The 26,773-nt window shown below is 36.9% G+C and overlaps 2 protein-coding genes across 4 annotated transcripts; one reads left to right on the top strand and one right to left on the bottom strand.

The window, feature by feature from the left end:
- Positions 1 to 97: 97 nt before the first annotated feature.
- mboat2b (membrane bound O-acyltransferase domain containing 2b) lies at positions 98 to 21,840 on the bottom strand. 2 transcript variants are annotated; one of them, XM_043220483.1, is made up of 14 exons: positions 21,555 to 21,839; positions 21,432 to 21,474; positions 11,449 to 11,594; positions 10,011 to 10,088; positions 7,409 to 7,504; positions 7,258 to 7,313; positions 5,362 to 5,416; positions 4,980 to 5,163; positions 4,207 to 4,399; positions 3,238 to 3,341; positions 3,080 to 3,144; positions 2,063 to 2,195; positions 1,465 to 1,616; positions 98 to 1,367 (listed from the first exon to the last, which is right to left on the bottom strand). In XM_043220483.1, the coding sequence occupies exons 4-14, from the start codon at positions 10,040 to 10,042 to the stop codon at positions 1,211 to 1,213; spliced, it is 1,227 nt and encodes a 408-aa protein (XP_043076418.1). In that variant the 5' UTR covers positions 10,043 to 10,088; positions 11,449 to 11,594; positions 21,432 to 21,474; positions 21,555 to 21,839; the 3' UTR covers positions 98 to 1,210. The 2 variants fall into 2 exon arrangements, with proteins under 2 accessions (XP_043076418.1, XP_043076417.1); XM_043220482.1 differs by lacking the exon at positions 21,432 to 21,474 and having other exon boundaries at positions 21,555 to 21,840.
- Positions 21,841 to 22,402: 562 nt separating this feature from the next.
- Positions 22,403 to 26,475, top strand: e2f6 (E2F transcription factor 6). 2 transcript variants are annotated; one of them, XM_043219479.1, is made up of 8 exons: positions 22,403 to 22,828; positions 23,162 to 23,301; positions 23,392 to 23,453; positions 23,563 to 23,764; positions 23,889 to 24,044; positions 24,130 to 24,244; positions 24,946 to 25,120; positions 25,660 to 26,475. In XM_043219479.1, the coding sequence occupies exons 1-8, from the start codon at positions 22,457 to 22,459 to the stop codon at positions 25,878 to 25,880; spliced, it is 1,443 nt and encodes a 480-aa protein (XP_043075414.1). In that variant the 5' UTR covers positions 22,403 to 22,456; the 3' UTR covers positions 25,881 to 26,475. The 2 variants fall into 2 exon arrangements, with proteins under 2 accessions (XP_043075414.1, XP_043075415.1); XM_043219480.1 differs by having other exon boundaries at positions 22,405 to 22,828; positions 26,142 to 26,475.
- The last annotated feature ends 298 nt before the right edge of the window (positions 26,476 to 26,773 follow it).

Genomic DNA, 26,773 nt, shown 5'->3' with positions numbered 1-26,773 from the left:
AGTCTAAATCGTTTTTCCTACATTTTACAGAGTAATGAATGTATAAATGTATGTTATGTAAAAATGGTTTATGAGAAGTCAAACAGACAACAAAAAGTAGTAAAAAGACCCTTTTTTAATCACAGAATTTGCAAAAAAAAAAAAAAAAAAAAAATGTTCCAGATCCACACAGAGAACGTAACATCTTAAACAAATCCAGTGGACATCCTCTACAACTTCATATATCTTCAACACAAACATCAGCTTCCTTTCCAACCCTAAGCAGGTGAAACCTAGAAGCTGACAGAGGCCATACAAAATGTGCATTACTGTGCATACAGAATCACCACCTGCCTGACTCGCAAAAGTCATGCAGTTAACAGTACTATCCATTTTTTTGCTGGACGTTACTCTGACATTCCACTACTTTTCAAAATTCCCAGTTTAGATTGGATTAATCTAAGAAACACTTTTATGAGAAAAGAATCTCTGGTCTTTAGATCGGAATGTATTATGTGTAACTTTCAGCATTTTATGTGAAGACTACATGGACGAGACGCTACGACAGACCATAACAAACATAACATGACAAAGGGCCAAAAGCCCAGTTTTTAATGGCGCAGCCACGGAATTAAATCTTAATTCAGTTTTTGTGACTTCAAAAAAACTACTTGTCTTGACTTTTTTTGGACATTATTTAAAGTTTCTTTTGCAAAGAAATCCTCCATCCTTTGATCTTCTTTCCTTTTTTCCAATAAATGTATTATTTTTCCTGTCAGTTTAGTTAGTCGTATTTATTTTTACCCTTACCACATGAAAAGAAAATTGCTTTCAAATTTAATATTGCCAGCTTTCTGCAAATGGTATTGGCCTTGTTCCTTGCATCCTATTTACAAGCCCAATACAAGACCACCAGATTAGGACACTAATACTTGCTGTGACAAGTTGAATTACAAAGGCAAGGTCACATAATTTTATACAACAGTGTTTTCTTGGCAATAAAACTCTTCTTATATCAGTCAGATTTGATTCCATCATCTCAAATCACCGTCCAATCCCAGTACCACTATACTGAGCCAAGGGATGACTTACTCTATCAGTCCAGACAGAGGCTGGTTGGTTGGTTTATTTGTGAGCTTTAGTTTATCTGACTCTCTTCATGTGTGGCTGGAGAATAGGTACATTTGCCCAGTCTGTGAGTGTATAGAAGATTGGTAAGGTGTTCCAGGACTCATGTGGTTTTTTGTTTCTGGTTGCTGTTGCTGTCTGTGCTCTCCAGACTTGGCTGTACAGCAGGCTGTTGCTCTTTCAGCCTCAGGTGGCGTGGTTTCACAGGCAACGCGATGGCCAGCAGTATACAGCCTATGTGGATGCAGAAGTACCATGACCTACAAAGTGACGGAGAAAGCCGAAAAGTCAATTCATAAATGAAGGGAAAAAAAGGCATATGCAGATTTAGCATCTATTTTTGTTTGTCCTGCCCACCTGTAGAACTTGAGCGAGGGACCCACAGAAAGCAGAACGAAGGGAATCACCGTGTAACAAATGGCAATCTGTGTAGCCGCCCATGTGATGACATCATACACAAACTTGAGGCCTGGAGAACCCAAGAAGTAGGGTCTTACGTTGTGTCTCACCTGAAGGAGAATAGGAAACATGACATTAACCCTCAGAATCCCAAGCATTGATATTAATGAAGTATTAGTTTTTCAGAGAGACATTTATGATTAAAAAAAAAAAAAAAAGAAGAAGAATACCATTAAGGCAAAACTTTTTCAGGCTTTTGTAATGAAAACATTGATACTAAATTCATACCATTTCCCTGAAATGTGTTAATAACATAATTTAGCATACAAATATATATATGAAACTTATAACTTCTATATCAATTCTTTAAAAAACATATTTTAATATATAAACAACGAAGAGTTAGACACATGAGAAAAAATGTAATGGTTCTAGAATTCAATAAAAGGCTCCTTCAACAGAAACAGGTTGATGCCTTAATGGCCAGTGTTGCAAAATGGTCAATCGAGGCATGTTCAAATTTAAGGGCATGTAAGTACAATGTGACGTCACTCACAGCTCTGGCTGCGAGAGTGATGACGATGCCAGTGAGGAAGGTGAGGTAGTAGCCTGGGTAAGCTCCATGCCACATAGCTGACAGCAGGAAGGTTGCAGCAGTGGGGTTGTAGGGACAACGTTCATAACACACCCTACAAGACAAACACACATTACAAACAATACACGACAATCGTGCAAGAATATAAATGAAATCTTTTCATCTAATGCTTACACTTAGTATAAGTTGTTAGACTGTTTCCTTATGATGACAACATGTTAAAGGGATAGTTCACCAAGAAATGAATCATCACTTCCCCTTATGTTGAGCCGGATTGACATGAGGGTGCATAATTAACAACAGAATTTTTATTTTTGGGTGAACCATCCCTTTAATTATTGCTAAACTGGATAATTGTGAAAAATCACCAGTAGACAGAGCCATCTCACACAGAGATTAATGACACATGCGGTCTAGGAAGCGCATTATTTTAAACAAGCACAGCATTTTTCTAATTATGAGGTAGAGGATTGACAGGTGATGTAATTACCACTCAAAAAGTTTTTTTTAATTTTTTTTATTTTTAGCATTTATTTTAATACAGTAGTTGATGAAAGATTTGTAATGGCACCAGTAAGATTTCTATAATAAATAAATGCTTTTCTGAACTTTCTATTCATCAAAGAATCCCCCAAAAATCTTTCATAGTTTTCACAAAAATATTAAAACAGCACAAGTGATTTCAACATAACTATAATAAGTGTTTCTTGAGGAGAAACTCAGAATATTAGAATTATTACTGAACGGTCACATGACACTGAAGACTGAACTTTGTCATCCCAGGAATAAATATATTTTTTTAAACAAGTTAAAGTGGAAAATAATTTTAAACGGCAATGATATCTTTCAATGTTACTGTAGTTTTGCAGCCTTGGCAAATACAAAAGACGGCTTTTGTAATACAAATGCATTAAAAAATAAATCTTACAAACCCCACATGTTTTGTACACTAGCAAAATGTTCTCTTCCTGTTCTTACCTTTTAAGCCAATGTGCTGTTTGAATGTTCCAGTTATCCAGGAATACCTTAAAGCTGGTGGCAAGCTGAAAATATAAGAGTTTACAGATTATAACACTTCCAATTCACTACGAAGGGAAAAAAAAAAAAAAAAAAAATGTAACAGCATCTGAACTGACCTCTATATTCATGATCCTGAGGTTGGAAATGAGATCCCATCGAGGCAAACCATTACTGTCGTAGCCATTGAATCCAAATCCTGCTGCGTTATTGATGGCATCAGCTGTTTAGAAAGACAGCACGAGTGACAAGATCAGAAAAGAACTTACGAAAATGAGAATACACAGCACCTAGTTCGTTTCTACCTTTACGGGTATCGAGTGTTAGAACAAAGCAAGTATGTAACTGCCAAATTAGGACTTCAGTGAAAATGCTTAATGAAGCATTTCATATTTTTAAGAATTTACGATAAATGATGATAGAATTGTCCTACTATGTGAAAACCTTCTACGTGAATTGAGTATCTGCACACAAATATGACTTTAGGTTCCATCTTTTGTCTGAAGAGGGCAGTAGAACACAAGCCATATGGACCAAGTCTGCGTTGCGTAAGATGTTGATCCCAATTCAAATGGGTCACACAAGCAGTCCTCACAACAGATGATGGATGATGCATTCTAATGTGTAATTAATCATGACCGAGGTACAGCAGAAACGATAATGATGGAACGTGAAAGACAAACTACTGCTCGTGCTTGATTGAATTATTCTTTCTAGTATGGTTCAACAGACACATATAGAACACATTAGGGGGAGAGAAAGGACACCTTGGAAATAGGAAAACAGACTGTCATGCCTGTTTAAAATAAACGAGGGTTAATTGTTTTTTGAAAGGATTAAGATAACGTTCAATCTGCAAGAACACTTCACTAGTCACACACATATATATCTAAGGCTAGACAATTTCTTTTTCTTTCTCAGATGCCCCCGCGATTGTACAAAGAAATCAAAACACGATATGCATCAACAGAACATAAACAAAGAGAAGACGATACAAACAAATCTCTCTCAACAAAAGATCAAAATAAGAAAAGGAGAGACAAATCTGGCCAGATGGGAAGAGAAAGAGAGGCAGGAAGTCCACGCACCCAGAGTCCAAACAAAGTAGTATTTAGGCCGGGTGGTCAGCATGGACAAATACAGGTAGACCACCTGAGCATAGAAGGGTGTGGTGGCAATGAAATCATCATCAACGTTACGCTCCACGGGACAGACTTTGCAGACGGAGAGAAAGACAAGCAGAGAGATGAAGCAGGTGGACAGTTTCCGGATGACCTCCGTCTGTTGAGAAAGAGAAAAGCACAAACTGATATGAACTTGGAACAGGACAGTGAATTTTTTTGTTGACCAAAGATTATTGTAATAAATCTGAAAAAAATAGATAACTCAATTTAACAATTTTCAAAAAGCATGGGGTTTTTTGTGCATTCAAATTAAATCGCAATCAAACTGCAGTTGGGTTATTTTGACTAGGCAAAAAAAAAAAAAACTGCCAAATAACACAATAAAACATGATAATATATTTTAAAAAAATCATTAAGCAGTACAAAAGATGTTTTCAATATAATAATAATAAAAATAATAATAAAGACACTTCCCTTGAATACTAAACCAATGATTTCTGAAGGATTGTAACATACAAGGCTGCTAAATATTCTGTTTTATTATCAAATGACTAAATTACATTTTAAAACAACAAAATAAAAAGCAGTTATGTTAAATGACTTATTTCACAATATTACTGCTTTTACTGCATTTTTTGTTTAGATAAATGCATAATATCTTAACCCCAACTTAACTTGTGACATGAATTTGTGTGTAATGTAAAACTGTAAGAAAATACAAACAACTTAAAACAAACATTTGGTGAAGGGTCGTTCAGTCTGCTCTTCCCATTGACTTTTCCTTTGGTCTCAAGGTCTCTGTGGCGGTAGGGGGTGCCCTCGATGAAGGCTATGTAATCGTTATAAGAGCAAGTGGGACCAGCCAAAATCCCCATGAAATTACAGTTGTAACTGAAGTACTCCAATAAACTGGGCATTCGTCTGAATAAAACACAAATACAGAGGAAAGGGGCACTTTAGAATTGCATCAGTAACAAAAGTAACATCAAGTCTGAGAAAAGACACTTTTTAAATATAAAGGGCAAAGTTTTTAAGACCACAATTACACACGCTCTACCAAATACTACATTCCTTCCTTTCATTTTGTCTGTGTATTGTCAACAGTTCATTAATACAAACCTTATGGCCAACAGTTTTTGACTTTGGTTTAGCTGATCTTCTTTCCTTGCCATTCCTGTAAACACACACACACACACAAAATATAAATACGAACACCTTCAGTCCATAATAAAATTCCCAGATAATACACAGATAAAGCATCAGTCCACAAGCAAGGATGGAGCAGTATATCTGTTTTTCACATAAGAAATGAGTCATCCTGGTTTGCAATGATGCAATAAAAACAGTCCTGCAGGTTTTTAGGATGAACTATTTAGTGCAAATTTATAATGTTTGCATTTGAGCACAGTGGATATACCAGGCATGCTCAAAACCTAAGCTTGTAAGTTTGGTCTAGCACTCCCTGGCCTCCGTCTGATTTACAGAAGTAATTAGAGAGGGAAGAAATGTGCTGTAAATTGACTTGGCTCAGAGTTCATGTGGTCGACTCATGAGTCTCCTGTGCCTCAGTTGTTTGTCTTCCCGCATGATAAGACAAGGCAGGGCGTCCCAGGGTAAGTGGCTTGAATAATTTCTTTTTGTTTTATTGCCACCCTTATGCATATAACAAGACGACGAGCCACTTAAAATGTTTTCATTATGGTTTATGCCCGACTCTTTGAGCAGCAGCAGTGCAAAGACAAAGCTTCACCCATAGTGTATGCATCAACATGTCCCAGAGCCAATGATGGAGGTCAGCAAGGACTTGTATGGGGGACTTTGTCCTATTAGTGTCCTACGGACCACAGGGAATATCAATGACAGGTTATTTGGGACAACAGGCGAGTGAAACCACTTTATAAGAGTCCTGGCAGATAGCTTGCATACAATTTATATCACAAAATAAATTTTATATTACAGTAACAAAATGTATTACAATCTCTGTACTGGAAATCAATGAGAAATGCTTCATATAACCACATGGTAATGCTCATTTCTGGATAATCCACTGAATTAAATACTTTCCAAATGAAAGGGACTTCATCTCAGTTGATTATGTTCTATATTTATCTGGACTAGGATGAACACTAAAAGTTATTATTATTCATAAAAAAAAAAAAAAAAAAAAAAGAATTATACGTTCGAGATCAGTGTAAAAAGCATCATGTTATGTAATCTAAACTACAAAAAAAAAACAACAACCAATAGTTAGGACTTAAAACTGATCGCTAGCACCTTTGTGACAGCACAGATCTTTCCATATTATTTACAACAAATTCTTCTAGCTCCTTTTTTCATCACTTCATGGATATATCTAAAATAGCACAATGTCAATATTAAATTACCACTAGACAGCAAAAACTAAGACTAAGAAAATGGGTAAAAATTATAAAACCCAACAAAAGACACAATTGAAAATAAAATCAATTACAAAACAAAAATTAAGCAAAATAATAAAAATTCAACATGATAACTATGTGGAGCATAAACAATACTGACAAAATATGAAAATGTCGCCAAGGCACAATGTAAATCGTCATATCAACCAGTCTTAATCTAGCATTAGACATTCAGTGAGGATAAAACAGGGTAAATCTTAAGGGAATCCACTCTGTTAAGAAGAATCTCCATAACAAAGGTTTGCAGGCCAGCAGCTGAACTCAGCAAAGGACAAAGAAATTAATTAGTGATAACAGTAATATTAAGATGTGCGGTGTGGGGAGCACACATCATATGGGTAATCTGTCACCCTGTGGAACAATAGAGGGGTGAAGAGAAGGAGGGAGGCTTGTTTTCATTTGCTTTCATTTCATCCCGCTGCCTTCCATTTCTTTAATTAGTTTCTCAGGCCCTTTGGCAACACATTTGACAATCACAACAGCAGTCACCCGGAACAGCATCCAGAATCCTGATGCATCATTCCTGGGTGTATTCTCAACTGTAAACAAACACACACACACACACACACACACTCACCATCATGGATCTCAAAAGCCACACTGGTTATCTTCTGTGTGATAACCATCATCGGCCTGTCAGATACAAAAAAAAGAAAAAAGAAAAAAGTGAATAACAAAAACACGAACAACAAAGCTCAGAAACCTCACACAAAAAGACTTATTCTTACCCTGTGAAATCTGCAGAGTACATTCCGTAATCAAAGACGTAAACCCGGGTGATTTGGCAGAAGCTTAGATAACCCAGGGCGACCACCAAACAGTATCTGCAATGTCAACCAAACAGCAGGTTTTAAATTGCAAGCCATTTCTGATGCATTAATGTACTTATGACAACTTTCCTTCAGATGTTACGCATAAATTGTAGTTTTACAAGAGCTTTGATCATGAGGGCCTGGAGGAAGCCATACGGAGAATTTTATGATCCATTAAAACCCAGATAGAAGCACAAACATCATTTTTAAAAATAGGCTAACAAAGAACTCAAAGATGTTTCCAGAAATTAACTCTCAGCGACGATGAGGGCTTTTGATCTGCAGAGACTGAGCAGCAGAATGTGTTTGTGTGCAGAAACATTACTTTCAACACTAATGAATGACATTATTGCACTCTATTCTTGCATGATGCAGAAAAAAGAAAGTGGAAATTAAAATGAAGGTAGACAGAAAAAGCATTACATTCTCACACACACACACACGCACACACACACACACACACACACACACACACACACACACACACACACACACACACACACACACACACACACACACACACACACACACACGCACACACAAACACGCAGGATTGAAACTGCTAGTGCCATAGAGGTGTTTCATTATCGCTGATTGAGGTAAAGGCTGCATGTGATTGTGATTGCTGTCTGCATGGTATTTATTATGGCTCTCTTGAATTGGATTGGCCAACTGAGGCACATATTTTAAATGATATAAATGATGTACATAAAAGGATAGTAAAAAAAACCCCATTAAATTAACATAAACCACTAATCAAGAACCAGAGTATCCACTGACAAAGTCTGGATATATGAGGACGTGTATTTTTGAGACGTGTGATTTATAGACCTGGAATAGTCATGTTAATTACTAAAATCATGACAGTCCATGGGCAGTTTTTTTAAGAATACATTCATTTTCTAGATTTGCCTACAATATATATTTTTTTCAAACTGTAAAAAACTTTAACAGTTTAAAATATGTTTTGAGATATACAGTGTATATATATATATATATATATATATATATATATATATATATATATATATATATATATATATATATATATATATATATGGGCGTTTTGAATATTATTGTGAACAGTGAGGGTGGCCTTGGTTGAGTTTCCCATATCATAAAATTATCATAATATTTAATGTCCATTTAATGATGTGCTATATGTATATGCTACACATGTAAGTAACTCTGTAAGTGGGATAAATGGACAATCAGCTTATCATTATCATAACATAAACATTAACAAAACTCCTCTGTGCTATGCTTTTTGCCAGGTTACTGGTTTTGTTTGATAGATTTAGCAGTAAGTTAACTAGATACCTACAAGCTCAACTGTATATTCCGCTGTGCTTTCTGAGTCACAACTAAGCAGTGTGGACCAGATGCTAACGCAGTGCATAAAAACAATGAGTGGTTTTCTGCTGTGCATGCAAACGTACTGACCGAGTTTAGTATAAAACATCCACCACAAACAACTTCTGTTGTGTTCTGTTCACTGCGCATGACAACAGAAGGTCATTAGTCCATTAATCGCGTGCTTTAAAAAGGAGAGATCTTTTAATCTTAAAGGCAAAGGTATGAATAAGCAGATGAAGCTAGCAGAGACTAGCATAACAGAAGCTCACAGTCATTCTCATTATTTCTTATACACACACACACACACACACACACACACACACTTGAGCTGTAGTGATGACACATTCAGCTCAGGTCCCCAGACACTGCAGGTGTGAGTACGAAGATAGACGAGGGGTGTGTGTGTGTGTGTGTGTGTGCTTTCCATTCAACAATGAGAGTGAGTTTCGCAGATCTGCAAAACAGTTTGCCCCCTAAAGGATGCCAAAAATAGAATGGTCTCAACCACTGTATGTTTTCCCAAAATGACACAACCAGTAACGTCAATAGCGTTTCAACACAACCCACCAATAGAAGACAGAAAAAGGAGGAGGAAGAATTGTCTACCTCAACAACTGCCCTGAATCATCCTAAGACAGTAATATCACCTCATTTGAAACAAAATGTCCCTAAAGGGCCGTTTGGCAGACGTCTGACATCGAGGCAGTTTTATATTTACCAGCTAGTAAAAAGTTTCTGACAGCTGGCAGGAGACGGCAGAGGGGAAATAATAGAAGATTTTATTACACCCGTGAGGAGTACAGTGACTGATGGTCAGCGAGTGAAGAGAATGATCTCTTTCTCATTATAATTATCTCTGGGTCAGTTTTCAGCTCTTTCATCGGAAGAGAAGGGACGACTTCTATCAGCACGGACCTCGGTTCACCTCAACAATGAAAAGGCCATGAAGGATTCGCTTATGTCTGAATTTAAAGTAACGTAATTGTGTTCACAAGCAGAGATACTCCTGTGCTGTTACGCATTTCCTAGTGAAACTGTATTATAAGTTTTGAGGTCATTTTAAATGTTGTCTTTAATGCTGCAAAAGAGGGAAAAAACAACAACTTTAAAGTACTTTTGAGCACATTTCAATATTGTTATGGTTCTGAAACTATGAACTCACTTGTGCATGTGCTCGACTCCGGTCAGAATCATTATTCCATAAGTAATGCCACTCTGGAGCAGGAAATGAAGAGCATACCTAAGAAGGGAACAGAAATGTCGTTTCTATTAATACAGCACATTTTTGCCTACAAGAAGAAACTATACTAATATTAGTATTTACTGATAATAATTAATAAGTATTGATTGACACATGAAAGGGAGAACTCTAACTCATGAATATGGCACCTTGCAGAACAGTTTTTAGTCTTTCTGATAGAGGTAAAGACTAAATGTAAATGCACATAATCTGGATCAGCATAAAAACAGCTGAAGAAGAAAATCTATATTTTTTTACGTTTTTGAGATTTCGGTCTCAAAGAAAAGAAACTTGATGTAAGCTTATCTGTAAGCCACACTTAAAACGCACACACGCACAAACGGAGACAATATGAGTTTGAAAAGATGCCACTAATTAGAAGCCAGACATTTATCTGTCGTTTATTATCACGAGTGTGGCCTATTGATCTGTTTGTCTTATTAAATGAGATGTTAATGAGTTCTGGATTTTAGTCGCCACCGATACATCTATGCGAGCTTGTGTGTGCTGACAGTCACAACACAGACATTAATATTTATAAAACTACGTTAGCATCGACAAGACTTTTCTAACGTTACATTCTTAATAAAATTAAAACACCAGCTGTTTCCCGCAAATGTTTTTGTAAAGTATACTGGAACTGGAAAATCGAATCTTATAATCGCATATCATTATACTTATTATTATTATATATTTTTTATGTCATTTATGATTAAACAAAACAATAATATAAGGATCTGAATGAGAGAATATAAGGATTTCTGAATACGCAATATTGTGGGGAAAAAAGCCAAGCATTATATAAACCTTCTTTTAAAAATATCATGCTTACAAACATTATTTTGAATAAATAAAACATGTTTCATTATTGTAAATAGCAAACATATATTAAATAAACTGATAGTCTGAAAAGGGGACCCACTACTCAACTAGATTTGTTGTTCTGTTTACCATTTTTTACATCGAATCAAATGTTGCAATGCTTATTTCAGAGAAGACTTTCCGAGCAAAGGCTCAAAAAAATGGTCCATACACTGTTGCACTGAGCTGAGGGAGTCATACAGGTGCATTTACAACCGAAACACACCACATAATTTGATACTTGACAGTGTACTACAGACGTCAGCTTCAGCTCTTTTTATTGTGCTATAAACCCGTTTGTTTATTCTGTATCAAATATCTTTTGTTTCACAGACTGCTACGTTTTCTATTGATTGGCGTCTGTTGTATCTTTCAGGAATGTCACACCAGCACAAATCCTGCAGTCCAGCAGCGGGGAGTACAAGCAAAAACAGGTTTCTGTTTCAGTGCGGACACACAGAGAGGGATGCGTTGGTATGGACAGCAGGCGAATACTCACCAGCCGAAGCAGAAGAGCGCAAAGTAGACGCCCAGCAGTGTGGCCACCACATGCCGCACAAAAGGACTGGTCTTGCTGGGGTGCAGATAGAGCCTGAACCACACGGCCGTGAGCAGGGCGCAGAGCTGGCATACTACAAAGTTCACCTAAAAACAAAGAACGAACAAAAAAACGCAACTGATCATCAACTGAACTTATGTCATCATGACCGAAAAGCTGATATCTAGATATTTATACATTTCTATGTCACTTCTGATTATTACTTTATATATGTATATATATATTTTATTTAAATGCATTTAAATTACATTAAAATATATCTTTTTAGATATTTCAATTGCTAATTAAACCTTTTGAAAATAAAAAAGTCAGCAAGTCAGCCCTTTCAAAATCATTATTTGTGAATGAAACAAAATATAATTTTACAATTATGTACATGTCATACAGGTTTTAAATGAACAGCTCTCCCAAAAATTAAACTTTGCTACAATTTAGGCCATTCGAGATGTAGCTTTTCACAAGCCGTGTGGATTGTGATGTTTCTAATCAGTCAAATCGACCCTTATTCTGACGGCATCCATTCTCTTGCTGAGAATCCATTGGCGAGAAAGTCCTATAATGCTAAATTTCTCCAAAACTGTTCTGGTGAAGAAACAAATTCATATTTTATGAACTGAGAGTTCATTACACCCTATAATCAGTTACTCATTTGTATGTCTTACAGTAATCAACTAGAAAATTCCATAAAATTCCCATACTAAGCACAACACAATAAAGTGAAAAGCATTTTGTTGTCATTTGGTAGACCAGCCCACTCTGAAATCCCATTGGTCCAAATACAGTACATTATCATAACATTACAGTACATTATTATTCACTGAATTCAACGTGTATAGTAAAACTACAGCGTTTGACACTGGAATCATGTCATTTTCCCCAGGTGTGAATTTTTATTATTTAAAGACAAATGGAATTTAGAAGAAATAATAAGCACTCAAAATCAAAACAAACCATGACTAACAGGGTCAGAGAACAGCGATTCAACACTGTTCCAGGAGAACGTCAGAAGGTTGGCAGGACTCTGTGAGGTTCCTGCAGTATTTCAGGACCCTGCAAGCTTTGTGACCTACTTAAAAGACAATGCCTTGAGCTTCACACTGACATGCTTCTCATGAAAGCCAAAGACATACACAGCATGAGACTGGGAGTTCTGTCTTGATAGGAAACAGCTGTGAAATTTTATCTGAAGACAGATATCTTCAACCAAATTCAAAAAATCTTTGCTTTATTGCTAGGTTTTATACATATAACAATCTGCAGAATAGCTCATTTTTTGGCACGTGTAGCACACTTTTAATATGCTGAAACAATCAATGGTGGTCATCAAAACAAAACTGAATCTGCCAACAATATTAACAGGGCCATAACCATCAGGAATACAATAAAAAGGAATGAAAAGCTGATAACTAAAATGGCATTTTAAAAAAATACATATTCAAAACATTATAACAATATGATAATATTACATAATAAAATAGCTCTACATAAAACCAAAATTAAGATTGAATTAAAAAGTAAAAAAAAAAAAAAAAAAAAAGGATTTTTTTATTAGTATTTAGCTTTTGTTAGTATTTTGTTAACTGCAAACAAAGACGGAATTCACACACCACACAATAAACTGTATTTCTGTCCTCATCAACTACATCTGCGTTCAATGCCTGTAGAAAAGTAGTTAATAAATCCACCACAACATGGACACCACTTGTTTTTGCGACATCCAGTACATCTGTCAAGTGACCCAGCGTGGTCTGCAGACCAGACAAAGGGGATTATTGGAGTTTCTTGGCAGCATGCTGTAACTTGCTAGTACTACATACTGTGTGTGCTGCATTGTAAACTCACCAAAAACATCTCTAGAAGCAAGTAATCAATATGAATCAAAAATAATGCTAAACGACAGACGACGGGACCATAATAGTATAAGAAAGCAACGTCTCTGAGATTACCTGAGCTTGGCTGTAACAAAAACATGAACTGAAATCATGTCATTTGAATTAGGTGTACTACTTTTTAAGTACTGACACACTTAACCCCAACTGTCCATAACGGCAAGCACACCGTTTGATGCTGAGACCGAATAATGCTGGTAAGAAATTGACTTAGTTATAATTATGAAGTCTTACATTATGTCTCAGACACAACATAAATGATCTTTGACAGATGAAAGATTATCAGTCGGTTTTGACAGAGGCTTGTTCGCCAGCTTCTGTCACTTTCTTTGCAGACTTCCTGTTGCTTTCTCAGTCATTTCTGTCCATCTGTCACACTTGCAGCAAACACACACACACACACACACACACACACACACAATACACTAAAAGGCCAGTTAGTTAGTTAGTTATAGAAAAAAAATCACACAGCTAAAAAGGTCATAAATGTGCCATATAAAGAAAAAGCCCCGTAATATCTTCACAAACAAGACAGTATAACAGTCTTGAGCTACAGTCACAGTGCCAAATATTTCACCACAAAGCCACAAGTCACACAAAAGCACTTTAGCTGCACTGTCATAGGATAAATCATACTAATGATTCTTAAAATAGTTAGCTCCTCCAAAAGCTCAACCTAACTTCACTTTGAAGTGTCAGATTGCTTTCTGATTCTCAGCACCCAGTAAACAGAGCACATCCTGCTTAGATTCAGACTTTCAGAAATTCTGAAGAAAGGTGCCCTGAAAGATGACACCAATTCAATATATCAATACAGATTATAATGCATGCTCTTATAAGCGCTCGATGTTAAGGGCAGTCAAGGAGAGAGGAGAGGAAAGAGGGGCTCACGCAGACATTTTTACAGAAGAACATTAAAAATGTTCACAAGCTATGTCTTAACAGCTAGTTGTAAAAGAAAGACACTGGAAAAGAAAATCTCTTAAAAAAACAGGCCAAGTTACATCTATTTAAAGCAGATGCTTTTTGTGACACAAACACATAATTTATAAAAAGATTATACAAAATAAAACAAAACAATCTGGTTCATTAATTATTTTAGTTAGTTTTAGAATTAACTTTAATATTGACTCCAATAACGCTAAAGACAAATACATTTCTTGCTTTAATTTAGTTTTATTTTGTATTACATTATCATAAATGTAAGTTTTCAAAGGATAAATGTTTTCAAACACAGATTAAACAGCAACAAAAAAAAACTACTATCTCTGTGTCTCATAACATTGTCAAAGTATGACGAATGCCTAAAGTGTATTATCCATGAGGAACTCAAATAACGCCCTTGAACCTGCTCAACTTCATCAATAACTCAGCACGTCTGTACTACTCTGGGTTTGACGTGTTACTCTTCCCATGAAGCAAGCTAGCCTGAAAAGGTGGACCTCTCTTTCATTCGGTCTCTCTCTAGCTTCTTTAATTAATGATCCTTGATGCGTCTCATTACATTCCTAGTCTCCTTTACGTCCAGGTTACCTGGTGCCTGATCTCCAGTGTCACCGCAGACGAACCTGAGCAGAGGTCCTCATCACCTCAGAGCACAGGCTAAAGCTGTCTGCACCCCGCTGGAGACAAAAACACACCCAAGAATCTGCCAAAGCTACAAATTCTGATAAGCAGCAGATGAATCTGATTTCCTTCTGCGTGTATGACTCAGAGGCAGAAGATTGCGCTTGGGCTTGGCTAGAAATATCCTGGAGATTCATCAAGGTCAGCTGACTCAGGAAAAGCGAAAGGCCTCTACACTTCATCAGGGGGTAAATGTCACTGCTGAGATGCTAAATGTGCCAATTGTCAGGACAAATGAAATGAAGATTGAACAAGAGAATGAATAAGAGAACTGGGGATGTCAAAAGTACTTAAGTGATGTTAGCAGGAATATAGAGTAATTTCAGAATCTATTGTTATTGCTTTTTTTACAAACGGGCAATACTTGAGAAAAAAAAAAGTCTACAGGGACGTACCGATTGAGTAACTAGGGTCAATATTAATATCAAGTGAGTGAGGTCGTATGAATTAGCCACCTCGGGCTGGTTGCCCACACATTTAAAAACATTCGCATTTCATATTATTCAGTAAATTTATTTTATTAATTTCATTCTTCATTCAGCTACATTCAACTGAGCTTTGCACATTTGAGCTATGGTACATTTATGGTGTTCCATGTTAAGTATGGCCTCTATGATGAGCGATGTTGATTATAATAATGAAGAATTATTGGTTCAGTTAAAGCAATTTAGTTCAGACAATATGATTGGCCGACCAACAAGCAAAAGGGAAACCTGTTTAAGAACAATCACCATTTTTGCAGTTTCTTTTGGTATCGCTAGAGGCGCAAAGATGACACGCTTTAGCGTGAAGTGCATCGGCTTTTTGTGGCAATCCTTGAGAAGCCTGTTGCTAGGACACGGTCCTCCTAAAAATAAAAGAGGACACTGAGGTGCGGAATGAAAGCTGCCTGCTGCAGTCATCAGTCTTTTCAGCTGTCACTGGCCACACGCTTGGCCTGATTGATTTGCTTTCCACTCCGAGCACTTCTATGGAGATCAAAGCAAAGTAACCTTTTTCATATCTCTTGCAGTGAGATACAACCGAAACCCAATTACATTTTCATTCTTCATGGGACATAATGTGATGTAGAGCAGGAACATTCACCCTCTTAGGACTGTTGATCACATTCATCTAGTTTAACTTCCAATACCTACATTTTGAGCATCATTTAGCACACAACAGAAATTACCTTAAAACTAAATAAATAAACACATTTATTAAATTGTTTAAAATATGTCAAATAAACAAGTGGCAACTTCTTGCTTGATTCTGCAATCCTATTCTAATATTTTTAGAGTGAGGAAAAACATACACTTAACCAACAGTGCACTCAAAGTCTATCCACAATAAAAATCATATTCCAAATAACACTCATTTCAAATATTTAGTGCCGTCAAAATAAAAGTCATACTTCCAACAGTTTTTGAAAAACTTATGGGCTAATGGTGACAATTAGAAAATGCCAAACACTGGCTGATAATAATGCCATTAACAGTCTATTGGTTGACAAATAGTTTATTCACTCTTCGATCAAAATGTTATTAATGCATACTTCCAAATACATCAACAGAGCATCTGCATTTTCTCTGCATGCTTTCAAAATGTAATTTCATACTCCCACTGTCCTTCCAAGCAGCCAATCACAGATCAAACATCTGAAATCAAACCTTTTATCAATCCTGCTTCATAGCCATGAGGGTCCATCATAACATTTAAGCAAGAAGCATTTGTGGTAGGGGTAAGCTCTACAACACTTAACCCATTAATCTCTCTAACCAAATGCCTGACCTTGGCTATGGCATTGGAATTACACGACAAGCAGTTAGCTGATGATTAAATCGCTCTTGAGCACTAAGTGCTCCAACCAAACAGTGCATTAGATACTCAATTATTTATTGGTGCTGCTAATGCACATGGTGCACTCATGCTACCGTCAAATGAGCAGGTAAGGATAACCATTACATAACACTAAGCCCTTGACGCTACAGTGAAATCTGGAGGAGACGGACCACTCCAATAAGAGCTTCAAAAGCAACACATGATGGATATTAAGATTGAATGTGCTTTTGTCTTTGGTATGCAAAGGCAAAAATTGGTTAATTTATCTTAGAAATGGACTTGAGTTGGAGTGGAATGGATATCAGTTATCCTTGCTTGCACTTAGCATCAGTTATAGATCCAAAGATCTTTTTATTACATTTACATGGATTCTACAGAGCTCTTCATGCCACAGGATTGGCCACAAAAAAAAAACTTTCAGAGAAAGTGATTCATGCAACAACATTTCACAAAATACTTTAAGATAAAAAAAAAAGATCAAAGATGCAGAATGATAAAACAAGCATTTTGGTGTTATGCTAATAAGTGATAAACAACAGATTCAGTTTAAATCAATTAAAATGCACATAATGAAATAAATCATAATAAATAAAGTATCAATATCAACTGATATGGATTCAGAAAAAAAGTAAAGTAGTAATTTTTATTAGCTATTAAAAATGATTTCACTTTTGAAAACTGTTGTGCTCCATCTGCTGTTTAAAAGGCAAGAATGCATCACATGTAAATGCCTGATTTTTAAAATGTGTAACTTTTCACAAAAAGACCTTTAGAATAAATCACTCTCTGTACATGTATTTTGATTTTAAGGTATTTTAAATGTTTTTCCGATGTCTATTAGTTAAAAGATTTATATGGTCAACCTTTGGCTGCACACATAATTCTTGGATAGGCCTTGTTTGTTATGTAATCCACAAAATAGCAATGTGGCAACGTGAGGATTTGTTTTTCTCCAGCACATGAGAGAAAATGCTGAGTTACAGAGTTAACTGCAGTCTCAAAAACACTTTCACGCAAGCATTCCTATCCCCTGGAGACCAGCTAAATTAATCTGCATCTTCCGAGAGACTCAGAGAGCCCACTGCTCCACATTACTCAATAAAGAAAAATGATCAAGCAGTTCACAAATTAAGTGAGCATCATGCCAGTTTAGGGACCAATGAAACCTATGACTTACTGAGTAGAACATCCTAAACATCCAGAATGAGTTTGAGATTATTTTTTGGAGTGTGAACTAGCCTATTGTTTTCTCAACTACATGTAAATGACAACAAAATCAACCTCTAAATCGGCTCACTCATTTAAATCAACTATTACACTCCGTTGTTTCCATCAGAGATACCATGAGAATAATGTTTTCTATTTGAGCAATTAGCAAAGAGCACTGAGGCTTCCTCTTCCAGTGGGAGACCAGACGATCAGGGCTCAAAACTACTAGTTTTACTTAAGTTTTTAGTTGCCATGTAGATGCACATGTAGTGAGCGAATGCCCTGAGTTCAGCACTTCATTTGATTTATTAGAGTAAGCCTTAAACTCAATCAAACCGGCGAAGGTTCAGGTACATAAGAGCTGACTAATGAATTTGGAGTCCCGCACAACAATACACACGGGTGCTATTTGCATTAATGAGGCATGGGGTCTTTGTTAAGCAAAAGTCAGTTATTGTGGCATTGTTAGATAAGAAAAGACGCCTACTTCACGTGTTCATTCAGCCCAAGAAACCAACACCTCTCAGAGTCAAATGGTTAAGCAGAGCATAAAATGTTAACACGCTACTCCTTGATTCACTAAAGGTCTCAGAAATCCATCCGTGTTCCCTGAGAACTCAATACACCAGGGATGCACCGATATGGAAATTCTGGCCAATACGAACAATCATTTTGATGTCATGGCATATAATCAAAACTGGTAGATACAAATATCCATGTCATCTTGCTTTAAAAAAATAAATAAATAAAAAAAGCTTTTAAATGCAATAAATTGATTGATTGCTGAATATTACCCTAAAAATAAAATAATATGACATGCTATAATTGAACTGATCACTAAATGTAGCAGGAATGCACTTTTATGAAAATGTTGGACAATGACTAGAATTATTCTCATGTTATGAAAAAATATAACATGCCAAAAATTAAATCTGTAGTTTCAAAAGCTATATTTTAGCTTATAAATGAAAAACAATATAGACATTTTAAAAAAATAATAAATACATATTTGTTATTTTTGTTATCTGTAATGGCCAATATCCATATCTATATCCGTATTTATATATATATATATATATATGCATATGTATGTGTGTGTGTGTGTGTGTGTGTGTGTGTGTGTTTAACAAAAGGTGGGATGGATATTGGCCGGTACATCTGATCACAACCCTAGAATACACTTTACATATTACTTTACATATTAATATGTAAAGTTCACCACATTTATATTTAGTGGTCAAGTTAGTAGTAGTAGCAAAAATAATAATAATAATAATTATTATTATAATAATTATTATTAACTATTATTAATATTATAAAACAGTCGGTTCGGTAACCAAAGGTCACAAAACTCTACTGATGAGATTTTTGCTTAAGGCTTTGACCTCTTGACCCAACCACATACGGCATTGAAATGGCAGGTTCTTGATGTGAATATTAAAAGCCCTGAGGCTGATGACCTGCTCTGACCTCAGAACAACATTGATAAAATGTGCTATCGTTTGATGAACGCGGCTGTAATGTGTACAAAACAGAACACAACAAGACATCCTGTTGTAGAGGGAACGAGGGAAACCGTCTGATCCAAACTTACCACAAACTGCACAAGAGACAAAAGGCATTAGAGACTTTCTCTCTTTTAGGCCCAAGTGTAACAGGAGTCCAGTGTCTGGCAGAGGGAGAGCAATGCTAGCCGAGTACTGCTCACATTACAGTCTGTTCTCACTTTAGAGTTACCTTAGAGGAGCTAACTTTTCTACGAAACATACAACTAAAGTGTCTATATAAGCTACCATTCCATAGTTTGGGGTCGAGGCGATTTTTCTTCAAAAAGAAAAAAATTGGTACTTTTTTTCAACAAGACGCAATCATGGTTTCCACAAAAACTGTTTGCAGCAGTGATGATAATAATTTCTATTATTTTCGAGCACCAAATCTGGAAATTAGAATTATTTTTCAAGAGTCATGTGACACTGAAGAGTAATGGCTGCTAAAAACCATAAGAGCATTTGTGTACACAAGAGAAAACTTTTCAAAATCCCACTGACCCCAGACTTCTGCCCAGAATGTTTGCATTGGTTTACAGTAAAAATAAATGCACAGACACCTCCATTTATTCAAATGCCTTTACTAAAATCCTCTCAGTACTAAATCAATATAGAAGCTTACATAAATAAATATAATAAATCACCACTCTTGCTCATTTTGGTGTATGGTTTCATAAAACCAGTGTCTCAACAATCCACATAATGACCACAAAAGCCGTTTTTTTCAAAGCGAGATATTGCATAAAACTATGGCTTCCGGTGTCCATCCTTCAATAAAATCTAAAAGGTTTTAACCAAAGGTTACAATGCTTTTAAACAAAAATCCCAAATTAACATCTATCAGTTACCACTCTGTCTGAGATATTTCAGTGAGAAAAGCTAATCAGTGCCATCAGCGTCTATCTTCATAATATGATGTACAATCCCATAAGCCTCTGTCTCTTGACCTTAGGTCACGGTTGTTGGTTTCTTTGCCATCTCATATAATACAGGTACAACCTATTTACAAATCAATAAATGTATACGTCTAAAATTACCATTCGGCTGTAAATGCTTGCAATGTAGGCCTAATAGATTTTTTCCCCCCATTTATCATGACAACTAATTTTTAATTCACCGGAAATGTTTTAATATGATATTCATCAACACAAAAAAAAGTGCAACACTCAAAACGTCCTGTTAAAATCGCTTCAGCGTTTCCTGGTCAAAACCACACCGCGCAATGCCATTTCACTGAATTCTGTTATAGTTTGTCAATGTCTTTTAGAGAACACAGATTCAAAACAAGGCAATTACCAAAGCTGCCAATCTCTGTGGTACAAACACAGGCATAGCCGTATCTCCAAATCTAGTGAGCTGCCTATCTAGACAGCATTTCATGGTCATCCAAAAATGCTGTCTACACAGACAACTCACCAGGCTATGGGCAGCATCCCGTTTGTAAACATTTTCCAGTGCGATATATGTGTGCTAACTTTAAGCATAAACAACCGATAACCATTAAAAAAAAAAAAAAAAAAAAGACTCCCTTGGGTAGCACGACATCGTGACGTTTCCCCCAAAAAAGTGCCCGACACTGACTAAGGTTAGTGTATTTTCTCCCCGGTATCGTACGATCTCCGCCTACATTAATCTGGGCTGTATATAAATTAAATTCGCTAATGTTCACATTTGCAAATCCTCGAGCAGCCCACCATCCATTTCATCACGCAAATGACACATTTCACGAGCACACCATCAACTCTATCCGACGGAAATATGCGATTGCTCAGGAAGACGTCACGAATTTCGAGAGGAAACGTTAAAATTCCAGCGTTTTCATTGTCCTTACCAAATGTTTTCGTGCACAGCCTGTAAAGGATTTGTAGAAGGACCTGGATGCCAATGAAAGCTGTGATGAGGGTTTTTGTGCCTCCGGTGCTCAATTCACAAAATACAAATAACAGAAATGTACCTGATCTAACGGAAGGTTGGTTATCTCGCTTATTGGCTGTAGTAAGTCGGATCCGGTGCAGGCTGATATCGTCTCAGTAGCCATGTTTCGCTATTGTATTAGTTCTGTGCTGTTCTCTATGACAGTGGCAGCCCAGTTCGCCCTGATTCAATCCCACACACATCCACATCCACCTCTGGAGAGACTGTTGCTGCTTGCTGCTGTCCACTGCTGGTAAAAAACGGCAGTACAACACCCCACAGTCCGCCAAACGCATTCACAAATCCTACTACAGCGAAGGCCTTGCTCATGAATATTAATTACGCAACTTGGCGTTCGGCCGATCTGATTGGCTAAAAGGCAGACCGTTCTTAAGAGTGCCAGACTTCGCTTTAATGGGAAGTCCAACTCATTTCCGTGAAACTTTGGAAACCTTCCTTTTAATTAACTTCCTCATTTTGTTTCCTTTTAATGATCCGCTCTGAATGGTTGATTTGTTTTAATGAACGATTTTGCTGTTCTCTTTACAACGATATGTCTGTTCAAAAGGTACACTATTGTCTTGCTCCCTGTCATGTGATATAGTGTCATTCTGCTGCATCTGTTTCTAATAAAAGAAAAAATTAAAAGCTGCTTTACGACACCACCCGCTCCCTCAGTTCCTGAAATATGCAAAATGGCCGTTATTTTATGAATTGTTGGCACATGCTATATCAAATATTAATACATCTACATAAACCGAAAACAAGACAATGCAGACGTTAAAATGATGCAGCGTAGTATAAAATGATAGTACTTCTCCATTGCACTAGATGTCACTAGGTGCGCTTATCCGAAGCAGAAAATCAAATAATTTGATTGGTCAGGAGAGATCACGTGACGTCGTGTTTTGCGTTTCCTCTCGATGTGTGTAAACATTGCACATGCACGTTGATCTGATTGAATGTAGCGAAACAATCTGGCGGCGTGTCGCGACGATGGTGAAGTGTGTGGTCCAAGGATGCATAAACCACACTGATCTCAGACCGGAAGAGCAATCGAGCCGTCCGCGCAAGAGGTTTTTCAGTTTCCCCAGCGACAAGGCCCGAGTGAAAGTGTGGCTGGACGCTTTACGGGAGGCTGAGCGCGAAATCACAGATCAGCATCAGATATGCGAGGATCATTTCCTGAGCCATCACATTACGCCGAACGGCATCAGCGAGGACGCCATCCCTGTTATGCCCCCATTAGAGGGACCCGTCTCCGGCTGGAGCTCCTGTGATGAAGTGGAAGAGCACTCGGTCCCAGTGCTGGAGGTTGGCAGAGTATATATATATATATATATATATATATATATCACTCGTTATTATATTAGGGGGGAAAAAGTAAAAATAATAAATGAGGTTTGGATAGAGCAATATTTGGTCGAGATTAACAACCTTACCTTATTTTTTACATTAGCAACATTACCTTTTTATAGCTTTTATTTGGCCTTTATTACTTTCTAAGCTCCATATTAACCTTACATTTTTACTCAGCGAACAGAAATAAAATTCTTGAAAATATTGCATTAGAAGCATAATACGTGTGTTCAAATAGTTTAATAACTCTATGCATTATCAAGTGATATTTGTAATTTTCTCTTAAAGGGTGGTGTTGCTGCAGAAGATGATCTTTATGATGTGGAGTTTGAGGATTTTGAGGAAGATGCTGATGAAGACCACAGTCTTGCAGATGATGGTTCACATAGCGTGAATAGTCAAGTACAAGAACAGTGTCTCACTGGAAGGTAGCACTACATTAATTAACTGCTACAAAAAAGGAATATAAACAATATTGCTTATTTTCCCCATTCAATATATAATGTGCTTTCTTTTAGTTCAATTAGCTGTGCCAACATTAACAATATGAATCAAGCAACAGGGGCATCCACCAGTCAAGGTATGGGATGTTCTCAAAAGTTTTAAATTCATTTTCTTTCTCATGCTGCGCAGAATTTGAATGTACTTCGACCAAAGGTTTAAAAAAAAGCCCTCAATTTTCATTCCAGTTCTGAATCGCTCTGATGTTGCTCTTGGACGACTGACCAAACGCTTCATGCAGCTGCTTAACTCTGCACCGAATGGAGTCCTTGACCTCAATGAGGTTACTCGAAAACTGGGCACACGAAAGAGGCGGGTGTATGACATCACCAGTGTGCTAGCCGGCATCCAGCTAATCAAAAAAACATCCAAAAACAAGATCCAGTGGATGTAAGTGTAGGCCGAATGTTACTTCCACATTTCCACAACAAGTGAAATTTGTCCATTGAAATACAGTAGCCTAGAGGTCTTATTTTCACAATGATTTTCCTGTGTGTGTGTGTGTGTGCTTAAGGAATCCATTACAAAACAACAGCTTGGGAAACCAGTGGAGCGCCAAGACGAAAGCTGACCTGCTTCATCTGAAGTCAACGGAGGAGGCCCTCGACTGGCTAATCAAAGACTGCGCCCAACAGCTCTTCGCCCTGACTGACCTCAAAGACAATGCTGAATATCCTCTCGTATTTCTGCGATAGTATTTCTACCAAATGTTCTAGAAGTTTTTTCAGCTGTTTTGGTCTTAACTGCTGTTGTACCTCAGCTTATGTGACATACGAGGACATCTGTCAGATCGGTGTTTTCAAAGACCAGACAATAATAGCCATCAGGGCCCCTGAAGAGACCAAGCTAGAGGTGCCCACTCCCACTGAAGTAAGTGTGCGAGATATGCTGAATGGCTTCGAGCCTTAGGTGTCAGTGTAAAATGTAATTTAGGGCTGGGTGGTTTTGACAGTGTATATATATTGGATCCATGAGGTCTTGAAACGACAGAAGCTAATATTAGAAGCCTTTATTATATCGTCTGTTGTGATTCCAAAAAACTCCCACTTGGGCAATTCAAGAAGTAAGCTTGTTTGTCAATCAGAGCAGATTTGGAAAAATTAAATCACTTAATCACTTGCTCGCCAGTGGATCCTCTGTAGTGAATGGCTGCCGTCAGAATAAGAGTCCAAAAGGCTGATAAAAACATCACAGTAATCCACATGACTTCAGTCTATTGATTAATGGCCCGTGAAATGAAAAGCTGCATGTTTGTAATAAACAAATCTATCTTAAAGTTTAACTCTAAACTGCTGCTTCTGGATTAATACAAGTCTTCTATCAATTACATTGACTTCTTCGGTGCAAAAATGGTTTGATTTGATTGAAAAATATGCACAGATCAAGCGGTTTCTAAGCCAAAAACCCTTCTAAACAAATATGCAGGTGGATTTTAATGTGAAAGGACAACAAGGAAAGGACATTTGGAATTATTTTTGGTTATCTTGCCCGTCCCTAGTTTGAATAATGATGATAAGACACTCATCTGATAGCTGGAAGTAATATGAATTTATATTTACGTCCTGCTCTAGGAATCTATCCAGATCCACTTGAAAGGCTGCCGGGGGCCCATCCACATACTCACCTGTGAGACTGAGGGCCCGAGTGAAGCTGTGGATCCATCTAACACAGAATCAAAGCCTGTCAAACCTGCCTGCTTTCTAACACTAGACGAGAGCCGGATACACACACAACCTTTAATATCAGGTTAGCCGTATACAGCACTTGCATTTTGACCAATATCATTTAAGTTGAGTCTTCAACAAGATTTACATTTTCTAAAGAAATACAGTAAATGACTTAAAATTGACAGTAAAGATACTCATAATGTTACAAAAGGTTTTTATTTGAAAATAAAAGCTGTTCAGCTAATAATTATATTAGAACGATTTCTGAAGGATCATTCTGCTGAAAGTACAGCTTTGCTGTCACAGGAATATATGTTTAATATTTTAAAATGGAATTTTAATAATTACATTTCACAGTAACACTGTTTTTACTAATCGAGCAAAAGCGACTTTCAAAAACCTCAAACATTTAAATGCTATTAGCTGTTAAAGAACAAAAATGTCCAGTCAACAAATACATTTCTGCGCTTTGTAGAGATATTTGAGATATCCAACATTTGAGAACCACACATGCACAAGGTGCGGCCTGCGTATCTCCCATATAACGATGATTCATTTTTGAAGTATAAAGCTAAAGTATAAAGAACCGTCACAAATATACCCAATATCTCATTGTAGTAAAGGAATCCAGAAAGTTTAAATTTCAACGGCGAGAAGACAGTAGTGCAGCCGAGCATTGTTGCGTCCCAATGTGTTCGGCTTCCTCAAAGTTCAACTCTGTGCTGAGCTTTCACTCTTTCCCCACTGACGAAGAAAGACGCAAAAAGTGGATATGCAACATTCGACGCAAGGACTTAATCATCACTTCCCACACGAGAGTCTGCAGTCGTCATTTATGAGAGAAGATGTGAAAGAGCCGTCGAATCCTAAAGGGCGCCGCTTGCTGAAGAAAGAGGCGGTACCGACCTCATTCCAGTGGAACAACTACTCCGATGCAGCCACACTGCGGAGGACTAAGAGATTCACTCCAGTGGATGAAGATCCGGCACCTGTGGACCTCTATAAACACAATAATTGTTCAGTTCCTGAAGTTATTGATATTGCAGTGGATAGGGCTGGAAAATGATTTGCTGAACATTTTTTCCTGTTTGTTTTTGCAGATGTTTCAAATACTGTAGCAGCTGTACAGAGCGCTTAAGGACCTTAAAGAAGAGCCTTTGCTTCTTTAAAACAAACCAGCCCATCTTAAAAGACTTTTTGGAGAGACCACTGTGCATATATTCACTCTGCTGGAGTTAAAGACATCATGTGGAGATTTTTGATTTGTAAATATACGGATTTTGAACAGTTTAAGGTATTTTTTTTTCTATAACCGTTATGAGGAAACTTGAAGGTTGTCTTTTAAAAAAAGGATGATTTTTTTGTTGTTGTTGGACCATCTGACTATGCTGTAAATTAATGAAATGAATAAAATTCGTGGTGGTCAAAGATGGACCTTGGACCGTGTCTCAGTATGGCAAGATGTATGTATGCTACAGTTTAAAAGTTTGAGATTTTTTTTGTTCTTTTTGGAAGGAAATAAATACTTTTATTTAACAAGGACGTGTTAGATTAATCAAAAGCGTCAGAACGTCATTTACAATGTTGGTGCAAAAACTAAACTTTGAACTTTCTATTCATCAAGGAATCGTGAGAAAATAAATCATGATTTCCATTAAAATATTAAGCTGTGCAGCTGAATACATTAATAGTATTCAGAAATGTTTCTTAAAACACCAAATCAGCCTGTTAG

The sequence above is a fragment of the Puntigrus tetrazona genome, chromosome 20 (genome assembly GCF_018831695.1).
Source record: "Puntigrus tetrazona isolate hp1 chromosome 20, ASM1883169v1, whole genome shotgun sequence".
NCBI classification, from domain to species: Eukaryota; Metazoa; Chordata; class Actinopteri; order Cypriniformes; family Cyprinidae; genus Puntigrus; species Puntigrus tetrazona.
The sequence above is the reverse complement of the archived record's forward strand: the minus strand, read 5'-3'. Positions and strand labels throughout refer to the sequence as shown.